Source organism: Phyllobates terribilis, unplaced genomic scaffold (genome assembly GCF_046119375.1).
Source record: "Phyllobates terribilis strain yellow unplaced genomic scaffold, ASM4611937v1 Scaffold_9__5_contigs__length_417890890, whole genome shotgun sequence".
Lineage (NCBI taxonomy): Eukaryota > Metazoa > Chordata > Amphibia > Anura > Dendrobatidae > Phyllobates > Phyllobates terribilis.
The window spans coordinates 382,967,861-382,981,741 of record NW_027362769.1 but is presented as its reverse complement, the minus strand read 5'-3'; the positions used below and the strand labels follow the sequence as shown (position 1 = coordinate 382,981,741).

Sequence of the window (13,881 nt, the reverse complement as noted above, 5' to 3'; positions counted from 1 at the left end):
AAGGTTGGTTCAGTTACTATATCATCCACCACCTCGTCTTCCACTTCCGCACCCTGGTCCTCCTCCTGACTTTCTGGCAATTGTGTCTCATCATCGTCCTCCTCTTGTGACACTTTCCCACCGTCGCCTTCGTGTGAACGTGGCTGCTCAAATATTTGGGCATCACTACATGCGATCTCCTCTTGCCCCGCTTCAAGTGGACAGGGCAAGAGGCCCGAATCTATAAATGGAAAAGTGAACAGCTCTTCAGAGTGTCCAAGTGTGGGATCAGTTGTCTCCGGGCACTCGGCATGGTGAGAGGAAAGAGGTTCAGGGTGAGGGATATGCGGTCCAGACTCACGGCTACTGAGACTTGACTGTGTGGAAGACAAGGTGGTGGTGGCTAAGTGACTGGAAGCATTATCTGCTATCCAACCAATAACCATTTCACACTGCTTTGTGTTCAATAGTGGTGTTCTGCGGTCCCCTAGGAATTGGGACAGCAAGGTCGAGCGAGAAGATGTGGGTGTTTGTTGTGGCACAATTTCAGCTTGCCCACAGCCTCGGCCTCTGCATGCACCATCACCATCACGTCCAGTTCCCCGTCCCTTGCCACGTGTCTTGCCCATTTTAAATGGAGGACAACATTTTGCACGCTCACTACAAATGGTTGAATTTGGAGACAACTTATATGTGATCCATGTGACGGAGAAAACACAGTTTTAAATACCTGGCCTGTAGGTAACTATTTTTAATAGCAAACTGGTGTGAATTGCTTCACTGACACACTGAAACAAATTTTTAATGGAGGCCAGAAATGGCAGTATTTTCAGCGCAATCATATGTGATCCGTGTGGCGGACAAACCACAGTTTTAAATAACTAGATTTTTAGCACTGTAATATGGAAAGGACCTGGCTGTATTCTGCAGTGCCAACAAGCAAATGGCGCAGAAAAATGGTGTTCTCTGGACTGCTTTTTAAGCAAATAATGAGGATTAAGATCCAAAAAAAAGTATTCCTGGCCCCTGAGACCTGGGCCTATGTCTAGAAATATCTAACAGCAGCAGAAGGCAGAACTGGAATGGAGCCTCTTGTGCTATATGCACTGCAGTCTGCTATATACCCTGCCTACCTATATACACCCTGCCAGCCTGATATCCATCTCAACAAATAGTCCTTCTGAGGACTAATGCATCTGCAGAGATATGTGTCTCTAATATAGTGTGGTACACCTACACTAACTAGAAACAAGCATATCTCTCCCTAGCTCAGCAGCACCTCTCCCTACAGGTCCGATATAGACCTGATGACGCTGTGCAGCCCGCCTATCACTGTAATGCAACAACCAACATGGCTACGGCATTACAGTGAGTGGCAGACAATCCCAGCATGTTCATTGGCTCTCTAAAAAGAGCCAAGCAACCCCGGAAATACTCGGCGAGTAGCGAGCATGCTCACTCATCACTAATGTTTATAGATCTCATAAGAGATTGCTGTCCCTCTGAACTGTAAGGGTAAATTGTATGTCTTGCTCCAATGCCTCAATTTTACATGTAGAAATATCATTCCACGACAAGATGGAAACAAACCACTCAATGCTAACACGTTAATGTTTCGTAAACTTCACACTTGTTTCAGAGAAAAATAAATATTAATTACTTCTTTACAATGTGTATATGAAATGTTGATGTTGATTACTCCAGTCTGAGATGGTTTTAGATTAGCGGCATCAAGAAGAGCTACAAGGTGCACCAGATCAATGTATTGCTAAAGTAATTGGGTTACTGGCACATTGAAGATTCCTATGTCTACAGGTTGAAATCAATATTCTCTGTACTCCAAGCATGGTTTTCTCCGGTATTAAGTGTCTCCTCTGATGGCATATGAACTGGCATTCGGAAAGGAAGTGACAAGTACCCTGAGCATATTTCTGGTCAATGGCTTCAGCTTTTGCCAGTCAAAATACAATAAATAACAATACTGCCCTCTAATGGACAGGATTTGAAGAAGCTATTGTTTCAAATTGACCTAGATGGTGTCTGGTAAGTCACAAGGTCATCAAACCCAAATTTTGCTGCAAAAATGACTTAAATAATCGATGTTATTTATGATGCTTGAGTGAAGGACATGCTAACGATGTTCTCCAAAACTTCTTGTGGTGGATGAATGACATCACACGCATAAGCTATGCTCATATCCAAACCATCAACAAACCCAACATCTAACCCATGAAAAATGTCCCGGAGGAGCAGATACTGGACATATCCATGGAAGTCACTGAACCGCTCCATGTCGATGTCCATGTCCCGGGCATTCTCCTCCTTGATGATCACTTTGGTCTTTGGGCTACGGATGAGGAGCCGCTCTACAGCCTTGCGGACATTGATGGCCGACCTGATGAAGACTCGTAACGGGAAAGGTCTAAAATGTTGACCTAAAGTGAGAACAATGATGGTGTTTTCTCCTCCACCGACCTGGTCGATCTGTCGCGCCATGTATGCATCCTCTTTGATGGAATAGAAGGTTTTGCTGACAAATGGAAAAGTATGTTTCTTCCATTGGATGTAGATAAACTTTTCCAGGTTTATTGCTAGAAGAGTCTTTTGCCAAGATTGCATCTCATCTTCTGTGTGGTTAAAATAGTCCACAACTGGAAACAAAAGAAACGAAAAACATAAGAAAAAATGAGATGAGATACATAGAGGAGTATAAAAAAATCCAAAAAGACGGAACTCGGATCAAAACAACCAGAGATGGGTGGTAAGACAGATAGATGAGACAGAAGAAATACTCACACTTAAGGTTCTCCGCGAAATGTCTTATATACTGTCGGACTGTGGAATCCCCCATAAGGAACAACTTTTTCCCCTTAAGGAATGCTTTCAGTTTGTCATTTTCGGTGAATTGCGTCATGCGGCAGTTTAGGGGATTCCATATATTGTGATGGAAATATCCACTTGGGATCCGATGATAAGAGCCCAGGCCACACTTCTCTGTCGGCTCCTTTATTTTTTCTATAAGAAACAGAAAAAAAAATTATTGAAAAAAAAGCCCTGTACCTGTTAGTTATGCCCCGACTTAAAGAACACCCCTGACGACAGTATATTCCCAGTTATGCATATGGACAAAAGGGCTAGAAAATAGTCTTAAAATGAGAAGGTGAAGCCCTTTAAAGGGGGAAACTACTGGGTGACTCAACATAACTCGAGCTGCATTACACCCCTAAAGTCTAACAGCGGTCTATTCCTATAAGAAGTACTTACGGCCACAGTTTTTTACAGTGACTGGCTTCAAATCCTTAGAAATTTCCAAGCCGATGTTTGACCTAAAGGCAGAAAGAACTTAATCAATATCTTACAGGTTAAAAATATTGTCTGTCTATACTTTTTGCAACTGCCTCATGACCGGGTGATTTTCCATTTTTTTTTTTTTTTTTTTGTAATTTTGCTTTTTCCTCCCCTTCTTCCCTTTCTTATTTTTCCACTTCCAGTCGAGGGATTGTTTTTGTGAGACAAGTTGTAGTTTTGAACAACACCATTCACTTTATCCTATAAAGTTCTGAGAAACGGGGGAAAAATTTCCGGTATTTGGCAGAATGGTGAAAAACGCAACTCCGCCATTGGTCATTTTGCGTTTGTTTTTACGATATTTATGGTGCAAAAAAAAAAATGACCCGGGAACAAGAGTCTGCATGTCAGTACGATTACGGCGATACCAGAATTTATGAGTTTTTATTTTTAGATTTTAATGGTTAAAAAATAATTCTCAACTTTGTAAAAATAAGAATTTTATTTATGTCCCCATTTTTGAAACCAGTTATTTTTTTGATTTTTCCACCGATGGAGCTTGCTTCTTTTGCATGGTGAGTTGTTGTTTTCCTTAACACCTTTTCGGGTACTAGTGACACTTTGATTGCTTTTTGTTGAATTTTGGCTGGAAAGTGTGCCGACTGAAAAATGACAATTATGGTGTTTAGATTTATTATTCTTTTTGATGTTTTATCAATTTTATAATTTCATAGATCGCACTTTTACAGACCTGGCGATACTGAATATGTGTATTTTTTTTTTTACTATTTTTTTTTTTACTATTTTTTCCCCATTTTTGAATTGGGAAAAGGGGAATGATTTAGACTTTGTTATTTTTTAACATTATTTTAAATTCTTTTTAATTCTTACGTAATTTCGTAGTCCATAAGCGACTTCATCTTTTGTTTCATAAACTGCAATTCCACAGAATTGTAGTATATAGGAATATTACTGTTCTCTTATGAAGCTGAGCCACAGGCTCGGCTTCATGGAAGGATCAACATTGTAGCCATGAAGGGGACCTTCAGCAGGCCTGCGCCTCCGATGGCAACCCATCTGTCCCTGGAAAGATTGTGCCATGCAAATGGGTCACTAAAATGAAGCTGTTATAGATTGACAACGGCATCTAACGGTTGCACACCAGTGATCGGAGCACCAGGTATGGTGTGGGTTCAGCTCCTGAGTGCGCTCCTTACCCACCACCCGACATAGGACGCACTGTCTGATTGCCCTAATAGAGTTCCACTAAACCTTTTCATTGTGCCCTAAATCTAAACCAGTAACACCCCCAACAACTATATGCTCTTTGTAAGAGGGGCATTTTAGCCTTCTCAAGAACCAGGGCCAAGGTGCAACTGCTTCCTCTGCACCCCATATACCTTACCTTGGTCTACCGAGTGTGAGATGAATCTCAGACATAATGAATCTCAGACGAAACTCCAATGGAGTCTTATCTAGAGTTCTCCTTTAATTTTGGCCCAAAAAATACCATCTTTGTTCTCTTTCAGAAGGGGTTTGTACATTTTTTGGAATCTATTACCAATTCATTGAGAACATTAGTTACCTGTTAATAAGTAGTTGCTCCACTTTGGTCAGGTAGGAGTGGTCCCGATTGACGGAATTCATGTGGGTCAAGGCCTCGCACGGGTAGTGTCTCGGTTTGATGCAGTAGAAGGCCTCTTGATCTCTCTTGTCCACGTAGCGGCAGAGTTCCTCATTCGTGTCCAACTCAAAGCCACATTCAGTGTTCACATACTCCGAGGCACTTGTGAAATTTCCTGTGTACTTGATATTGGAAAACCCCTCGTTCCTCCCCCGCCATAAGGCTGAGACAGCCTCGCTGGGGTGCATTAGTAATATAGATATGTGTACGGACCCCTCCCAGAATAGGGTGAATGTCACCAGGTAGGTCCCATCCTTCTTGTCCATGATGCTCCCGCTGGCACTACTGTTTGTAGTGGGGGAATATATTCTTGCCCTCAGGTAGTCTCCGCCGTAGGATTTCCTAGTTCCGGTAGAGTCGTAGGCAGTCACTTTAACATGGAGCTGATCCCCAGCACAATACTCAGACTTGGGGTTGATGATGATGGCCGTACTCTCTTCCGCACTCGTTGCCTCTTCGATATCATCGATTATCACCTGAGGCATTCGCTTGTCGATCTTGTTGAATAGGTCCTCGATTTCGTCATCCGTCTCCATCGGGCCGGGCCAATCAGGGGCAGTGTTGTGAGATTCACAGTTACACAACTGAAGCATGTTAATTTTGGGGATCTGAAATGGGAATGCAATAATTAACCAGCTTAAAGGGGAGCTGTGACCAGGTCAAAATTTGTCCAGTATTTGGACTTATCTTACTCCAGCTACTCCCCTGATTTGTTTGTTGTTTGTTTTTTTTAAATGAGCCATACAGTTCCCGAGAAATGAACCTTTTTATTTAGTGTAAGCCACGCCCCTTTGTAAAGGCCATAGAAATTGGCACTAAATAAAAAGGCTCATATCTCAGTATCCATACAGTGGATTTTGATAAAGAAAAAAACTGAATACTCAGGGGAACAGGGGGAATATAAGAAGAGCAAAATCTGGGAAATTTTGACCTGGGGACATGTCCCTTTAAAATTCCCAAATTTTCACTTTAGGGTAAATTTATATCAACTATGCTTTTTTCAAGTTAATTTTGCTAGAGATTCACCATAGAAAATGAGAAGTATTTTTATTAGTAGAAAAGTGGAGTTGTACCTTTAAAGAAATGACACAAACCACAATCAACATTTTTTTTTAAAGGGAACCTGTTAGCAGGACAATTCCTTTAAATGCATTTAATCTTCAAGAAGCCTTAATTAGATCAATATAAGGGGTTACATTATTATCTCTAAACTGTTGGCTCCTGAAGAGCCAATCAGGAGGCAAGAAAATAGATTGTCTTGAAAAAAAACCTCCTTTAATTAAGCCTTTCAGCCATTCAGTGAAGCTAACAGGGGTCACACGACCCTGATACTCTAAAACAGGAAGTACCCTGATCTTTGAGACACAGGGGCTCACTTCCGCCAGTCCCATGAGACTTTTAAAGTGATTATCCCCCCTTTCTCTAATATTGTGGCTTTTGACTTAGATAGGTCCAATATTCTATGTTTATTATAAAATCTCTTATTTAGAGCTCCATATATTAGATCTTTGTTTTACCTGCAGTCACCACCAGAGGGAGCTTAGTGAATGCTGTTCAATATTGAGTTCAATCAATAAACAGGGATCAATAGGCTCCCTCTAGTGGTGAATGCAAGTATCACAGCTTTATCATGTAATTCTAATTCTTAAGCTCTGCATCAAGGAAAAAAAAATGGAACTGATCCTTTTAAAAATCTATCAATCAGCACAGAATTTTGAAATTAAAAATTGGACATTCCCTTTAAGAGCCATTTAGATGATCTTATAATATGGAGCAAAAATGCCCTAATCTAAATAGAATTTTCAATGGTGACCCATTTTGATTTGGTCAGGTCTTTACCACGTGATGCCTTCATATCCAATTACAATACATTATTAATAAATTAGGAATAGTTTGTATTGGGTTCTGGCGGTACCTGCACTTTTTTCTGGTGAAAGAGAAGAAAAAGAACAAACGTTACGACCATCACCGCCATCACCGTTCTCGAGGAAATCTTCATTTTCCACCGTCCGAAAACCTCCTGGAGAACAAAAAGTTGATCCTCTCAGAGAAGTACAAGTTTCCGACTGGCGCCCACGGGTCCCTTATCCACCTGATTTCCAAACAAAGCCAAGTTGGGATGTGTTGGTGATTGTTATTACCTGCTCAATCGTTTGGGGCTTCACAGAAGAAGGGGTCATCATTAGTCCACGACGGCTACGGTCACATTTGAGATGGACTTCAAGAAAGAAGAAAAGTCAATAACGCACAGCTGCACAATCCTCTTTGATGATTTTTTCTGTTCCATTGTGTTTTGTTATGCCGTCTTGGCTGTTATGATACATTGTGAGAAGAGGCCCTTTATCATAAAGTGGCACCGGCCCTTTAAAGCCCTTCCTGCCATTGTTATAATTGGCACCCCTTTTAGGGTACATAGAATGTTTTAATTGCTTTTTATTGTATTTCTTGGGAGAATTGCAGAGACCTAAAAACAACAATTCTGATGTTAGTCTTTTGTTTTTTTGCTTTTTGGAGTTTACCATGAATTAATTCTATGCTTTGATAGATCAGTCCTTGAGATACCAAACAAGGTTTAAATATTTACATTTTTTTGTAATATTTGGAAATGATTTTCTTTTATTTTCTTTTACTTTTTACTTGTTTTTTATCGCCCTATTTTGACTTCAACCTGTGGTTTCTTGTACTATATTCTGCAATACTCTATTGTTTTCATCTTTCAGCAACTTTTTTCCCACTTTTCCTGACTTCATTCTCTTTCCTTTTTTCGCATTGACTTTTTATTCATCGTCAATGTATCTAGTAAAGTAGACGTGGTGGCGCATTTGCCACTTCGACCAAGACGTTTTATTCCAAAATATTAAAGGGGGAGGAGGGGTCCGGCTATTTTCTGGATCTTTACAGATATAAAATGGAGCCCCTGTTGAAATGACGCCACTTCCTGATGAAGACATAGCGAAACGCGCATCGGGGTTGACGTCATCCCACAAAGAAAACATCTGTTCATTTGGATAATTATACTAGACTTAGACTAGACATTTTATTCCAAAATATTAAAGTGGGGAGCCGGTTATTTTCTGAATCTTTACAAGTATACAATAGGGCTTCTGTAAAAATGATGCCACCTCCTGATGAAAGTGGAGATGAAACCTCATTGCCAGTAGTGAAAATTCAGTAGAAAAACCTTGAAAGTATAAATGCGGTTTATCCTGATGAAGAAGCAGATGTGCTTCGAAACGCATTGATAAATAAAAACCGCATTTATACTTTCAAGGTTTTTCTACTGCATTTTCACTACTGGCAGCGTAGTTTCATCTCCACTTTCTCCAGTTACACATGAAATCTCCTTTTGTGGATCTGCAGCAGCCAGTCTCTTCAGCATTCACATGGGTTGTGCCTTCACAACCTTTGAAGATGAGCATATTATTTGGCTTCATTTTTCCTTTTTAAACAGGATAAGACCCTATTGCGCTAATTATGTTTCCAGTTTTCATCAAAATTGCCACCTCCTGATGAAGACATAGCAAAACGTGCGTCGGGGTTGGCGCCATCCCAAAGAGAAAACAGCTGTTCATTTGCGTAAATTAAACTATACTTTGACTAGGCGTTTTATTTCAAAATATCAAAGTGGGAATCTGGCTATTTTCTGGATCTTTACAGATATACAATGGGGAAGACACTCCTGATGAAGACATAGCGAAACACTGTTCATTTGGGTGATTATACTATACTTGGACTATATATTTATATACTGTAGGTAGGTGCACAACATTTTACTGACAGTTGTACTATTACATTGATGTGCTATTCAATATTTTGGGTGATCGCCTAATATATATATATATATATATATATATATATATATATACACACACACATACATACACATGCACACATATGCATCAAGTTGCTGCTATAGCACATTACACCTTTGATGGTTTGCTGCTCTCCTGCGTCATGCCGAGATCCAGGCTACATATACAGTACAGACCAAAAGTTTGGACACACCTTCTCATTTTAAGATTTTTCTGTATTTTCATGACTATGAAAATTGTACATTCACACTGAAGGCATCAAAACTATGAATTAACACATGTGGAATTATATACTTAACAAAAAAGTGTGAATCAACTGAAAATATGTCTTATATTCTAGGTTCTTCAAAGTAGCCACCTTTTGCTTTGATGACTGCTTTGCACACTCTCGGCATTCTCTTGATGAGCTTCAAGAGGTAGTCACCGGAAATGGTCTTTCAACAATCTTGAAGGAGTTCCCAGAGATGCTTAGCACTTGTTGGCCCTTTTGCCTTCACTCTGCGGTCCAGCTCACCCTAAACCATCTCGATTGGGTTCAGGTCTGGTGACTGGAGGCCAGGTCATCTGGCGTAGCACCCCATCACTCTCCTTCTTGGTCAAATAGCCCTTGCACAGCCTGGAGGTGTGTTTGGGGTCATTGTACTGTTGAAAAATAAATGATGGTCCAACTAAACGCAAACCGAATGGAATAGCATGCCGCTGCAAGATGCTGTGGTAGCCATGCTGGTTCAGTATGCATTCAATTTTGAATAAATCCCCAACAGTGTCACCAGCAAAGCCCCCCCACACCATCACACCTCCTCCTCCATGCTTCATGGTGGGAACCAGGCATGTAGAGTCCATCCGTTCACCTTTTCTGCGTCGCACAAAGACACGGTGGTTGGAACCAAAGATCTCAAATTTGGACTCATCAGACCAAAGCACAGATTTCCACTGGTCTAATGTCCATTCCTTGTGTTCTTTAGCCCAAACAAGTCTCTTCTGCTTGTTGTCTGTCCTTAGCAGTGGTTTCCTAGCAGCTATTTTACCGTGAAGGCCTGCTGCACAAAGTCTCCTCTTAACAGTTGTTGTAGAGATGTGTCTGCTGCTAGAACTCTGTGTGGCATTGACCTGGTCTCTAATCTGAGCTGCTGTTAACCTGCGATTTCTGAGGCTGGTGACTCGGATAGACTTATCCTCAGAAGCAGAGGTGACTCTTGGTCTTCCTTTCCTGGGGCGGTCCTCATGTCAGCCAGTTTGTTTGTAGCGCTTGATGGTTTTTGCAACTGCACTTGGGGACACTTTCAAAGTTTTCCCAATTTTTCACACTGACTGACCTTCATTTCTTAAAGTAATGATGGCCACTCATTTTTCTTTACTTAGCTGCTTTTTTCTTGCCATAATACAAATTCTAACAGTCTATTCAGTGGGACTATCAGCTGTGTATCCACCTGACTTCTGCACAACACAACTGATGGTCCCAACCCCATTTATAAGGCAAGAAATCCCACTTATTAAACCTGGCAGGGCACACCTGTGAAGTGAAAACCATTTCTGGTGACTACCTCTTGAAGCTCATCAAGAGAATGCCAAGAGTGTGCAAAGCAGTCATCAAAGCAAAAGGTGGCTACTTTGAAGAACCTAGAATATAAGACATATTTTCAGTTGTTTCACACTTTTTTGTTAAGTATATAATTCCACATGTGTTAATTCATAGTTTTGATGCCTTCAGTGTGAATGTACAATTTTCATAGTCATGAAAATACAGAAAAATCTTTAAATGAGAAGGTGTGTCCAAACTTTTGGTCTGTACTGTATATACAATAATGTTACTTGCTTATATGTAAGGTTCCGTGTATTGCTCATTTGTACAGATATATATATATATCTGTACAAATCAGAGATGCATATACGGCATACATATACTGTATATATGACCTGGCATCATGTTTTATGTAGGTTCAAAATTCACTGCATTGACATGCAATCAGCTCCCATATACTTGGATAAAACATAACGATAATTTATTACTATTTCTCAGCTTTCTTTATGACTTTTATGTTGTAGCCACTTTTGGTATATTGCAGTATGTAGTAAAATTACCGATCTCCTGTCGCTTGGCTTCATATGAATTTCTCATGAGTGGTGAGTGGGCCTTCAGCAGGCACTCAACTGCCTTAGTCCCCCCGCCCCCCTTCAGTACCCCATGATCACGTAATGGACAATTGAAAAATGAGAAAAGCTAAATATTATTAGAATTGGGCCAGAGAAGGGATGGGGAGGTCTTTGAGTGAATTCCCGTTTGCTAAGTATTTCCACCCTCACTATAATGTATTCTAAACCAGAAATTACCACTGCGCCTATTGTAATGTGTAAGTGGAGACCGGTATCAGTTATAACTGCCGCGGAATCACTGCACAAGTTTGTATTCCAATTAAAAAACTGCGGATACAGTTTCATCACTTCCGCTGAGGCCCCGCGCAGGGCGGCTCCAGGCTCTTCCAGGCTTTTCTCCCAGTCGGCTCCCTTTCACTTTCCATTTTTCCTCCTCCAAAAGTTATACCTTTTTTTAACTTTTCGGTGAATAGAGCTGTATCAGGGCTTGTGTTCTGCAGCACAAGCTGTAGCTTTTATCACTACTGTCAGGACAACACGGGCGAGATCATACAATATTCCCACAGCTGCCACCAATTTGTCAGGGATTTGGCACACGCACTATCCCGATTACTCACTATGTAGTTATCGGCAAACGAGCCGTGAGCGTATGGCGTACACACCTCCAAATTCCAGCGCATGGAATATGTGTATATGCCCCCGTACGATCACTGCCAGCTTCACGATAACCTAATTAAGATTATTCGCTGTCACCACCAATCAGTTTTGAATATTCAATGCAGGCCTGATTGGACGCCGGCTTTCTGATCGATTGCAGAGCAAAGGGAGCAACGATTGCAGAGCAAAAGAAACAAGACTATTAAATTATATATTTAATCCAAAATGGAGGCAGTGTTCATGAAAAAATATACAAAAGATTTTACAAAGGGGGACAAGACAATACAGCGCATACAGTTACACAAAATATAAGGGATTAATAGAAGAACTTACTAGACCGATCGCAGAGACGATTCAGTTTAGCTGGAGGGAGGCGCTCCAATGGACCGTTATGAAACGGGACCCCTGCTTGCACAAACATGTATCCCCCGGCATGAGTATAGATCAATATTCAGCTGGATCTTTTATGCCGAAGGGGGGCCCTGCCCACACACTCCCCTGTGATGACCTCACGTGGTCTGGTCTCCGCCCTCCATGGTTTTATTAAATCTCTAATTTCTGCGATAACTTCTCACTGGTTGATCACAGAAGTTAGCAAGTGATGCCATATTTTTTATTGCTATTTTACCGTTCTTTCGAGACCACATGACATAACTGCTGTTGGTTATGTTTGCCCTCTTGTGTTACATCTCACCGGCAGGGCGTACAGATATGGAAAATCATGCATATTGTTCCTTAGCTAACCCCGCCGCTAAAAATGTGTCCCATCGCAATCGGAATTATAGAAACTGCGATATTCCATATTTCATATCGGTGCCTACGAGACTGCAGATTCCACACATGTGCAAATGGCAATGTCATGGCTATTGTGCGGGGTGATTTAGATTTCCTTTGAGTCTTAATGAGCAGTTTCCTATTTAGCCAGGTGTCTACTCATCACAGGTCTCTTTTACTAGGGGCTACATTCGTATGGTAATTAGCCTGGATAATTGAGTTTGCCACCTCTTGTGTGTATTGCTATTTGCATAGAGCCAGCTGTCTAGATTGCAAGCTCTTGCTCCTTTGATAAATGGTAGACAGAGGAGGGGGGGGGAGTGAGAGGGATTTCAGAGGGGGGGGGGAGATTCTTAATATTTTTTATGACATCTACCATTTTGGGTTCCATACGACATTCTGATCTCTTCTTCCATTAATTTTTTTTTTTGTGAGGCAGTTTTGACCCAATGGCAATTCTGTCATTTCAGAACTCTGCAGAACTCTAGTGTCACCTTTGGAGAAACATTACCCCTTAGACCCCCACTCCAGAGCCTCTCACTTAGCCAAATCAGATCTTATACTTTGCACTGATGAGGGGCAACACCCAGAGACACCTTGTCTGCAAATTGAGATTCTGATTTGGCTTTTATCCTAAGTCATATTGCAAGGCTCGTTAAAGAGTCGATATTGACTTTTAGGATCGTTGTTTCCAATAGGTGGCGCTAGAGTTTTAGTCCTCTTCCTTTCTGAAGAGGCAATTTGCATACTTCATTAATGGGTAAAGCTTCAAAGAGTTTGTAATAAAACAATCCCCTGAGACACCATGTCTGAAAATTGAGATTCTGGTTTGGCTTTTATCCTAAGTTATATTGCAAGGCTCGTTAAAGAGTCCACATTGACTTTTAGGATCGCTGCTTCCAATGACGTGTTGCCCATCATCAGTGCAAAGTATGAGATTTGATTTGGCTGGGTGAGAGGCTCTGGACTGAGGTCTAAGGGGTAACGTTTCTCCAAAGGTGGCGCTAGAGTTCTAGTCCTCTTTCTCTCTGAAGAGACCATTTGCATGTTTATTTTCGCAGAGGAGAATGCATGGCCTATAAGTCTCCTCACTCTGACATGCCAGGCTTGGCTTGTCACTCTCCACAAGGAGAAACTTTGCACCTTAGACCTCATTAATTAAGGTGAGACAAAACTTTAAGGTCCAGAATAAATCTAGGGGGAAGGGTTAAAACAACCAGCAGGGAAGGCAAACTACAGTTCTGCTTCCTCAGACTTCTTTTACTATTGTGCCAGCAGTGGAACATGACTTGGTGACTAAAGTGTGAAAGAAGAAGAATGAAGCCCAGTGATCCATATCAGCTACAAACAAAAAAGCTCAATACAATGCAGAAGAATTAAACGGATCACTAGGTAGCAATCTTGGTCATTCACACTTTATTCAGTACGGCAGGGTCCGCTGTGTTACCTAAGGCTAGATATCAGCTGGTGGCACGGGGTATAAGGGTATGTGCACACGATGCAGAAATGAAGCAGAAAATTTCGGCATCATTTCTGCATCTCCCTGGCAGAAAAAACGCATGCAGATAGTACATGCATTTTTCCTGCAGAATA

At 41.2% G+C, this 13,881-nt stretch overlaps 1 protein-coding gene across 2 annotated transcripts in view; it reads right to left on the bottom strand.

Moving 5' to 3' along the window:
• Positions 1–1,590: 1,590 nt before the first annotated feature.
• The window catches only part of LOC141162426 (NXPE family member 4-like), a 43,131-nt gene continuing 30,840 nt past the window's right edge, over positions 1,591–13,881 (bottom strand). For both annotated transcript variants that reach the window (XM_073648537.1, XM_073648536.1), the window contains 6 exons: positions 7,093–7,169; positions 6,867–6,971; positions 4,853–5,559; positions 3,244–3,305; positions 2,776–2,994; positions 1,591–2,630 (listed from right to left, as the gene is read on the bottom strand). In XM_073648537.1, the coding sequence (XP_073504638.1) occupies positions 2,086–2,630; positions 2,776–2,994; positions 3,244–3,305; positions 4,853–5,559; positions 6,867–6,971; positions 7,093–7,134 (1,680 nt within the window). In that variant the 5' untranslated portion in view covers positions 7,135–7,169 and the 3' untranslated portion in view covers positions 1,591–2,085. The remainder of the gene's footprint in view (positions 2,631–2,775; positions 2,995–3,243; positions 3,306–4,852; positions 5,560–6,866; positions 6,972–7,092; positions 7,170–13,881) is intronic.